The sequence below is a fragment of the Hydra vulgaris genome, chromosome 12 (genome assembly GCF_038396675.1).
Source record: "Hydra vulgaris chromosome 12, alternate assembly HydraT2T_AEP".
NCBI classification, from domain to species: domain Eukaryota; kingdom Metazoa; phylum Cnidaria; class Hydrozoa; order Anthoathecata; family Hydridae; genus Hydra; species Hydra vulgaris.
In genome coordinates this window covers 2438797-2449321 of record NC_088931.1, presented here as the reverse complement: position 1 = coordinate 2449321, position 10525 = coordinate 2438797, and the positions used below count along the sequence as shown (strand labels likewise).

The window sequence follows — 10525 nt, the reverse complement described above, 5'->3', positions numbered from 1 at the left end:
AACCCACTGGCTTAAAAAACTTGAAAAATAGTTTCAATTGCTTATCTCTAAAAAAGAACAGTATGAACAACATAAATTTATTGTTTAAAGCGAAATATATGGAATTATTTAATATATGGCCACAGAAAAGAGTCACTGTTATAAATCTCTAATTTAATTTACCTGAACTTCTCATTTCACTACTTTTGCACCTGGGGTTTTTAATACAAAACGTCTTATAAATAAAACATTTCAAGATTTAGAGCGTTTTTTATTATTTTTTTAAGCAAAATGTAAAATTAAAAAGTGTTTTAATCTTTTTGGGTGACTTATATGTGAGAGCGGTTTTTCTTTGGGCTTTGTATTATTTGGCGTTAGAATTCAGTATTATTTTTATCAAAACAATCGCGGTCAGAATTAGGGCATTTAGTCCATTTTTTCTGAGGAGAATAATAAAATCCACAAAATTTAACCCCATTCACACTTGTCGTGGTTTGTCAAAAACTCTGACGGAATATGAAGAGTTGTTTGAAAAATTTTAAACAATCTCATGACCGCATTTTTTTAATAATTATATAGCAATGTTAAAAACAACAATTACCTTTCATATCTTTACAATGATAAACAATATAAACAATGATAAAAAATATATACAAGGTAACTGAAAGAAGATTAAGAAGATTATCTTGTCATCAGATCCTTAAATAAACCGTTTTATAAAATGATTAAATAAAATAAACTTAATACAAACAGCAAAATAAATTAATTCTTATTAATAGTATAAACAGTTTCAAAATGTTAACTTTCACTTAGTGGTATTATTTTAAATGCAGGGAAAGAAAGACAAATAAAAGTTTCGCTAAGTAACCTAATTCCAAGGGTATTACATGGTAATCAATGCAAATATGATTAAACTAGGTCCGACAAAAATTTGGTTTATTAAATCATTATTTCTTAGGGTATATTTATTGCCAGGTTTTCAAATTAAAATATTTTTAAAAACGCTTTACTAATTATTTAATAGTACCATTATTAAGGTTACTTAGTACGGTCGCTTGAAAAAAAGCTGTTTTATATTTAAAAAAACTTACAAAAGTGTCGGCAGGTGGTTCTAACCATTTTCATTTCTTTAATCTGTCCTATCCAAATCATTACTTGCAGCCGTGGCGCGTGGTAGCGCACTTGCCTTGAAGGCCTCAAAGGATCCGTGGTTTAAACCTCCACTCTGGGAAAGTTTTACGACATCGGTTGGGAAGGAGGCGTGAACTCCCGATTAAATGCTCATCCGCAGTGCTCTGTGATATGATTATAAGGACTTCTTGGGGCACCTAAATACGATCACAAAAAAAAGTACTAAACTAGCATCGATTTTCGAAATAAGGGATGTTTTGTCCGATATATTCGAGAAGATGAAATACTTAAAAGAAAGTGGTCCGAGAAACCAATAAAAATTGTAATTCAAATTAGTTTAGCCGCGCTCTCCTATGGAAAAATTGTACAATGGCAACCCGATACAGATAAAAAAAAAAGCAACTAAGATTTTAAGTTGAGCAAATGGGTAATCGTAAACTTAAGTTATTGCTATTATTTATTGGAATTTTTGTTTTAGTTGAATTGACATTGTTTAGTTATCAGCAGTTTAAAGATAAGGAAGAAAACAAAATAGTAGAGGCAATTGGAGTAATAGTTGCCCAGCGAGGAAATAATTTGCCTGTTAATGTAATAGTCAATCCAAAGCCTTATTCTTCTCGTAGTGAACTTTTTGAAGATGTTTCACAAGAAAAAGTTAATTCATTGTTTTACCCAATGAAAAATTTAATTGAAAATAAAATAGGCGCTTGTGAAAATTTAGCGAACCTTCATATATGGCATGAAATATGTGGTATTGATGTAAAAAATTTAAAGTTGTATCCACTTTATCCACACTTGCCTGCAATCAGAGATACTGTGAATAAATTAGATTTTAATAACATTTCACCTTTATTTGGAATTAGAGTTTTTGGTTATCTTGAAGTAAAAAACAATGGTTTAACCCAATTCTTTCTTAGTACGGTTGATATAAGTATTGAAGTTTATTTAAGTCTTGATTCTCCAAACAATTCGTTTTTGATTTGTTATCAAAACCACTTAACAAAGCAGGTTAATACTTTGTCAGATGAAATTTATTTAAACAAGGGGAAATATTTTTTTGAAATACTTGGTAAGACTGGAATTAAAGTTGGAAAGTTTTCTTTAAAATGGAAACAATCAAGTCTCATGTCAACATTTAGTGAAATATCTAGTGAACACTTAAGTTGCTTTTATAATGAAACAGGTTTCAAAAAGACATCTGTTATACTTGATTATGAAGTCCCAGAAGGCCTTCCATCATTGTTTCATAAAAAAAAACTTTCTGAACTTTATTCTACACAAGAAGATTTGATAAGAAGTACAATTTTTACTATTCCTTTAATACCAGAAGAAGATACATTAGATTTATTTCCTGATTGTAAATACTCTCCATCGTATTTAGTTCATGAAGAAATTAAACAGTACGTGGGCATTTGGGAACTTCATTACACAAAAGTGTTTCCCAAAGACAATACTGAGGTATTTTATAGACTTGACACAAATGAAAATCAAATCATATTTGGAAATGACATTGTTTTAGAGAGTACTGCACATAATATAGTTAGTCAGGTAATGACTGCAATAAAGAAAAAGCATAAAAAGTAGGTGTTTTTTTTTTCTCTCCTAAAATTTATAATGTTTTAATATAAAGTTTACTATCAAAGTTGTTATTAAAACCAATAAATGGAATAATATAAGTAGTAATTTAAAACAATTACATATTTTTGATGACTTATTTTTAATTTAATATCTGTAAAAAACTGTATAAAGATAAACTGTTCTTTGTACTTATTTATTGTTATTTTTATTAAAATCTAACTATCTTTCAGTGAATAATGTTTTACTAATTGTTGAGTAATCAATCAGTAAATATTAGTTAAAAAATTAATGATAATAAAGTACTGGAGCAACAGTGAAGTACTAAAAACTGGTTTATGCATCTATCCCTATATAAAATCATGCTTTCCCTAACATTGTGTAACATTTAACATTGATGCCTCAATCTTTTAGTTCAGCAGCCTTGGCCTCATTTGATAAAAGTTGCAAAAACATAGGCAGCAAACATTTCCCTAACAGCAACAGGCAGCAATCATTTCCCTAACATATCCCTTGGACAATTAAACAATGTAATGCATTTAAGGCTTAAAAAAAAATGTTATTATGCATTTATAAAGAAATTGGATGCTCATTTTGCAATGCAATAAAGCCAGAAAATTATTCTAAGGAATACCTGCTCCTTTATGTCATGGCAAAACTTGCAATTCGCAATGTAGTATTTTTTTAAAAAGAAAAAAAATGCAACCTTTTGACGATGGAACAGATGCTCCAACTTAGCAGTTAGAGCAGATCCAACAATATTTACAATGAGTTTTTGGATCTTGTTTAAATGGGAGAGGGTCTTATTAGCAGAAACTCCCAAATATGAAAGCAGTATTCCATAAAAGGACATATAAGAGATTTATAGAGGTTGAGAATTGAATCAAGAATAAGAAAATGGTGAACTTAATAAAGAACATGGCAAGCATAGCAGGTTTTAACTTTGCAATGCAATGTATATATGGTTTCCATGGGTGGTCACTTGTGAATGTTAATCTGAGAAGATGTCAAGTAGAGGACTTAGTAAGAGTGTTGCCATTCATCTATATAGAATATCTACAATGTTGTGATAATTATAAGCTTATATTATTAGAGTTTTGTTTAGGTTAGAAATTTACCAGCCACTGCAAGTTTTAAGCTGTCAAAGAAGATCAGATTCAAGATTGACTTTCTGTTCTAAGCAATCAAAAAGTTATGACTTTTAGTTAATATATAGTGGTAATAAGATTAAATCTCAAGTAGTTAGGTTTGTTCTAAGTTAAAACCTCAGACAGTAAGACTCTAGACATTATCATATGTAAGTATGACTGTTATTGTGCTTGTAGCTACCCATTTATATTTGCTTGTGTATTGCATAACAAAAAAAGAAAAGTTAATATTAATATAAAGCTCTTTGCAGGATATGAACTTCAGATTGTTTGTCTACCATGCACTCTAATTCACTGTGCTAATTGTAATAATGACTGTTATGGTTTTAAATGGTGCAGAATAGTGTTGTGCTGCCCATTTTACATACACTAAGTACATACCTGAATACTTTTTTTGTGTGTTAATTCACCTCCTCAAGGCCGAGAAGGCCACTACAGACAAGGAGGCTACTTATTTGTGGTGTTAACCCTCTCTCAATTCTATAACTCCAAAACACAAACCTTGACAAATAAGGCCGCTGCGCGGAGAAATGAATTAAGCGCGGTACTACCAGGGGCGTGGTGGGATTCGAACTCGGAACCTCTCGCTTATGAAGCGAGCGCTTTACCACTACACCACTACTGCATTTTACACTAAAAGCTTATATACATGTAATATTAATTCTATATTTGTTTTTCTCACACGCTTTGTAAATATCTTTACTCACTATATATACATTTGCAAATACCCCCGAGGGTATAATAAACATTATAAACGTTATATACAATGTAATAAATGACACACCCACAACGTTCCTTCTGTCGCAACACAACGATAGTTTATATCAGAATCCACCGATAAACATCTTTCACAACTTTTCACGACTGATTCAACCTCATTTCTGCAAACTTTCTCCTTCGGATATGTCTGTTTCATCAAATAAAGTGTTCGATTGACTCCAAAGTGATGAAGATTATGAAACGACTTCATATCAAGCGGTACAATGTTTGCTGTCATTGCAGAATGGTTTGAATGCAGCCAGTTCTGTGGTACCCTCGTAAGAGCATCGGCTTTGTTTTCTGCTGACTTTACCAGGAAAAGTTTTAATTTTATATTGCACTCCTTCACAAGGTCTTCAATTAACGACAACCGGCGACGGACAAGTGGTTCTCCAAGACCGTGTACTCGAACGGGTTTGTCATAATTAAGGAGCTCAACCAACCCACAACAGTAGCCGAATCACACTTTATGTTAATACATTCGAATCCCCATTTTGTTGCTAGATTAATTCCTTTTATCACGGCTTCTAACTCTGCAAGATTAATGTGAGCCGTATCATCTTGTTTCCTCAGCCACGAACAGTCTTCTACTATTTCCCCAGCCACTTCCAAAACTATGCCAACAGCTAAACTGCTTGCATCGCACCAGACTGTTGCTTCAGAAATATTTTTGACATTCCATGACCCATGACCGGGATCTTCCTTTGTAAGTCTTTCATTCAAACTGCTTACTAATTTAACAACACGTTCGTTCACCAAAGAGTCCCATCCACAACTACTCGAAACTATTTTTAGATAGCTGCACGAAGGGCGCAGCCAATTTGGAAAATGTCCAGTCAGCTGTCCACACCAAGAAAAGATTTGCCGATGTGTCATTTTTCCTTCCGGAACTTTGGGTATGTTGTCACGTTTCCAACGGACTTCATTGCATTGTTTGTACACTCGCAGTCCAAGCACACGACCACCGACAAGTTTTTCTGGCAACTTAGAATCCAAGCCATATTTTTTCAAGAGTTCTTGAACTCTGCAACTGGACACTATGTTATTATTGACAATGATATCATCAATAAATGAATCCGTCCCAGACTCTACAAATATATCTAAAGATAATACCTTTTTTGAGATTTTAGTCATTATTCTGGGCGCCACATTTAAACCAAAACCCAATCTTGTTAGACAGTAACGCTGGCCTTCATATTCCACAACTTAATATTTCCATAATGCTTTGTCGACACGAATTTGCAGGTACGCTTTCTTTAAGTCGATTATCTCAAGATTTTTTTCCAACTTTCTCCAGTTGCAAAGTTTGGTACTGCAACCACGCCATCTGCAGTATGACTGGATACAAATTGATTCAACTCCCGGTAGTCCATCACCGGACGTATTTTTACCTTATTTCCTTGAGTTACTGCCATCAATGGAGTGATGCCATTACATCTCCCTTCAAATGGTTTCAGCCATCTCTGTACTATCCATTCACTTATTTCGAACTCACTTTTAACATCCTCAGAGATATGATAGTTTGGAATTTTGTTAGTTAAAGTTGGTGGTTCCATCAGCCATTTCCAAGACACGCTCCAACTGCCATTTTTGAATTCTGCTACGAAGTCTTTATCAATCAGCTTTAGAATAGTAGACGAGGATACTTCACTCGTTTTTTCTTGAGAAACAGCAGTAGCACCGATAGTTAGTTGTTCCACATTGAAGTTTATGGTTTCGCCGTCTCTCCCGACTTGGACACCTCCAAGCAGTCGTATTGCGTCCATACCAAGTAGCATTTGATATTCGGGAACAATGTCTGACACCAGGCATTCCAAATCGATGGTGGTATCATTTATAGAAAGATTTACTGCATTATAAACGTTATATACAATGGAATAAATGATACACCGACAACGTTCCTTCTGTCGCAACACAACAATAATTTATATATAATACAGTTATTTACACTAATTACAATACATACACTAAAAGCTTACATAAAGCCTGCAAACTAGTATAATAAATATGACTAAAGTGTTTATTTTATAGAGATAATACAAATATAGTAAAATGAAAAAAATTAGAGGGGATAGAGCTAAGCAAAAGTTTTGTTCAGTATGAAAGATTAATATATTTAGGTGATTAATCATCTTTAGGCTTTGTGATCATATAAGTACCTTTCTGATAAGTCTCATTTCCTCCTCTCACTTATCTCTAATTATTATTTTTACTTAAATTATTAACTATTAAATTAGAAAGTCTCGTTTGTAATAAATGTTATTATGGCTTTTGGTTTGTTCAACTTAAATTATATTAGGTTGTTTGAACTTTTTATCTTTTAGTAAATAATTGTTATTAAACTAAAATACACATCCAGGATAAAAATATTTTAAAGTTATTTTTGTTTATAGCAAGTACTCGTTGTCAACAATTTTAAACATTGAAGAAAACAATGATGTAGAGAAAGGAAGTCGTTTTCTTGTTGAATTAGAGTTAATAAATAATGATTTATCAAAAAAAGTTAGATTTTCACAATATGTATATTTGTTTAAAAATTTCACTAAGTTATGCTACCCTGAAAACTTTCAATGGAATAAAACTGCTGATGTCAATGTTATATTAACTCTAGGAAATCAAGGTCGTTGGGCAAAGCACTTCATAAATACAATGGCTGAAGTTTTTGAAGATACAAAAGATATTAATTTAAATGTAATTATAGTTGATTTTAATAGTCAGGATATTGACATGATCCAAGCTCTTGAGCAAAGCTCTATACCTCGATACACTCTTATTAAACACACTGGAAAGTTTCATAAAACTCTTGCTATTCAAGTTGCTGCCAACACCATTATTAATCCTAATGCAATCACATTGCAAGTTGACTTGCACTTAACTATTCCATCAGGTTTCATTGATCTTGTTCGAAAGGTACTTTTTTGTTTTTGTTTTTTGTTTTGTTTTGTTTTGCCAAATTTGTTATTTTGTGATTATTGTAATCCTTTTGTGAAGTTTGTACTTGTAAACAATATTTGTGAAGGCTATATAAATGTATGTGAAGTTATGCGTTTGAAGTTTATATAAAAGACATCATTGAATTTTCTTTATAACTTAATATTTCTACTTACTTAATTCTGAGTATATTATGTTGTGATTTAAGTTGTTAAAACTACAAAACACAGTTTGTGCCTTTTTTTCTAACCAGTTCACAAATGTACATTAACAACAAATGTGTAAAACTTTTAACAGTTTTTATTTTTTATTTTGTGTTTTTATTTTACTATTTATTTACACAAATGTAAAAAAATAATAGTTGTATTTGTTTCACAGGACTTAAAACAAAAACAATTATATGTTCAAAAATATACTTCTTGTACGAAATTTTACTGCTGATTTCAAAATGGTAGCTATTTAACAGGATGCTCTCAATTCTCCTAAGTATAGAAAACCATGTTTATTACTGTTTTTTTATAGAACTAATCAATATTAAAATCTTTTGCAGCATACTGTTCAAGGAAAGATGGTTTGTAGCCCAATTGTGTTGCGATTACAGTGTGGTGCTAATCCACAAGCGCGTTATGGTTTCTGGGAATCAGCAGGTTATGGAATATTTGGTGCATATAAATCAGATTGGAATAGGTTTGGCGGAATGAATACTGAGAAGTTTAGCATAAGTTGGGGTGGAGAAGATTGGGAACTGCTTGATACTGTTTTAAAAGCTGGATATGAAGTAGAACGATTTAAAGTAAAAAACTTTAATCATGTTTTTCACACAAAAAAGGGAATGTGGGATTACTCACAAACTACGTAAACTGATCAATAATTGAAAACCTAATTGTTAGGTTTTGGCGATTGCGTTGAAGACAAGTTATCTTGGGAAAACTTTGCTTTGACGAAGATTTTTGTTTAGACAAAAAAAAACTTAAAACGATGATGAAGATTCTTGTTATGAACATAAAACTTCAAAAAAAACCGAGCGATGTTAACTAAATAAGTTCTTGCTAGATAGATTTTAACCATTACTTGCTTTTTTACGAAATTTTAATAACTTATTAAATTGATTTTAGATGCATTTTATATAGAAATTAATATAAACAAAAAAGATTGACAATTATAATATATATGCTTTTACATATTGTTTTTACTCGATACAATGTATATTTTTTTCATTATTAGCCTTATTATCTGTTCTAACACAAAATATATATCATAGTCAGTGCCATAGCTTGTGGGTCGGAGGTCTTCCCCCCACCCTCCCTCTCCAAAAACCTGGTATTAGGGACCCAATTTTTTAAAAAAAATTTCCGCTAAGCATTACTATATAAAAAAAAAAGCTCCATAAATTTCCAAAAAAGCTTCTAAATTAGTTGAACTAGCCTTCAATTCTTTGCAGCATAGTATCGATATTTCGCTCGTCAGAAAAAACTTTAACAGATCATGATGTTTGATAGAGAGGTTCATCTTGCATGAAAATGAGTGGTTTCCCATTTAAAAATCTTTCTCTTAACTGCAGAATTGACCGATTTTGTAAGATTTCTTTGTACTGATCTTGCCTCTTTATACCTTTTTATTATAAATATTTATTTCGTCATTAATGAAACTTTTTACAATTTCCTTGTTTCACAAGTTTCTTCACCAAAATATAATTAAAACGAAAGAACGACAGGAGCAAGTAGAAAACTTTTTTTTACCTGCAGTGCCCTCACCGTCGATGACTGACCAGATCATCTTTATTTTAGGGTGTTTTCTATTCTGAACGATACAGTCAAGGTGAAACTTTTCTCCATTACGACGACGTACAAGCAATACTATTATCCTGCAAAATCATGCTTTTATTGCTGAAGCAGATCGGTCAAAAATGGAAAACATTCTAAAATCTGAAATAATTTTTTTTAATTTATAGAAAAATAAACTATATGTAGAATGCACAGCAGCATAAATTCACATATTGAGAATAATTGATAAGTTCTTGTTTTTCTAGTTAATTAAAATGTTGCCATTCCGAAACAGTAGATAATAAAAAATTTTGACGCGAGGTTTGATTTATAAAGGACGTAAAAGGGAACCCATAAAATATCTTTTTTTTCCAGAAAAAAACATATCACTTATTAAATTTTTTTTGTTTTTATTTTGTTTTCTATTTGTTCTTTAGAAGTTGCGTTAAGGTGGTACAACATCAAATATTTTCTTAAAATTTGCGTAAAACTTTCTTTTCTTTTCTTAAAATTTGCGTAAAGCTTTCGTCGAGATAAGACGCTCTTTTTCTTTAAAAAATGGCTAAGAGTTTAATAATCACACAAGTGAAAGAGCTATTAGAAGCTTATGAAAATACTTTATTAAAAATCTTTGGAGTGAAAATTGACAAACTTGACGGAAAAATAGAGCAATTAAAAAACGAAAATATATCACTAAAAAACGAAATTGCTTTAATAAACAACGGGATGAATTTTCAAAACGAACTATACGAAAAAACCATAAAGGAAACGAACGAACTTAATGAAAAACTAAAAAATCACATCAAAGAAAATGAAAAAAAAAATTAAAGCGAACTTTTTATCGACAAAATTGCTGAATTAGAAGATCGTAGCAGGAGAAACAACTTGAGGTTCGAAGGTTTTGAAGAAAAAGAAAACGAATATGGGAAGAAAGCGAGTCGAAAGTAAAATGTTTTATTAAAGAAAAATTAAATATAAAACATGATATTCAAATAGAAAGAGCCCACAGAACTGGAAAACAAAAAGAATCTGGACAAAAAAAGCGACGAACAATAGTTGTAAAGTTCCTTTACTAAAAAGATAAAGAAAAAATATTAGATCATTATAAACGACTAAAGCTCTGGAATGAACGAATATATCTCAACGACGACTACAGCGAAAGAACGATTGAAAAAAGAAAATATTTTGCAAAAGCCAAAGAATTAAGCAAAAGCCAAAGAATCTTTGCAAAAGCCAAAG

General features: G+C 31.3%; 1 protein-coding gene across 1 annotated transcript; it reads left to right on the top strand.

Moving 5' to 3' along the window:
• The first annotated feature begins 292 nt into the window (after nt 1–292).
• On the top strand, nt 293–8702 carry LOC100203851 (beta-1,4-N-acetylgalactosaminyltransferase 3). Its single transcript, XM_065811232.1, has 3 exons — nt 293–2690; nt 6986–7502; nt 8074–8702. The coding sequence occupies exons 1-3, from the start codon at nt 1534–1536 to the stop codon at nt 8380–8382; spliced, it is 1983 nt and encodes a 660-aa protein (XP_065667304.1). The 5' UTR covers nt 293–1533; the 3' UTR covers nt 8383–8702.
• Nucleotides 8703–10525: the final 1823 nt, after the last annotated feature.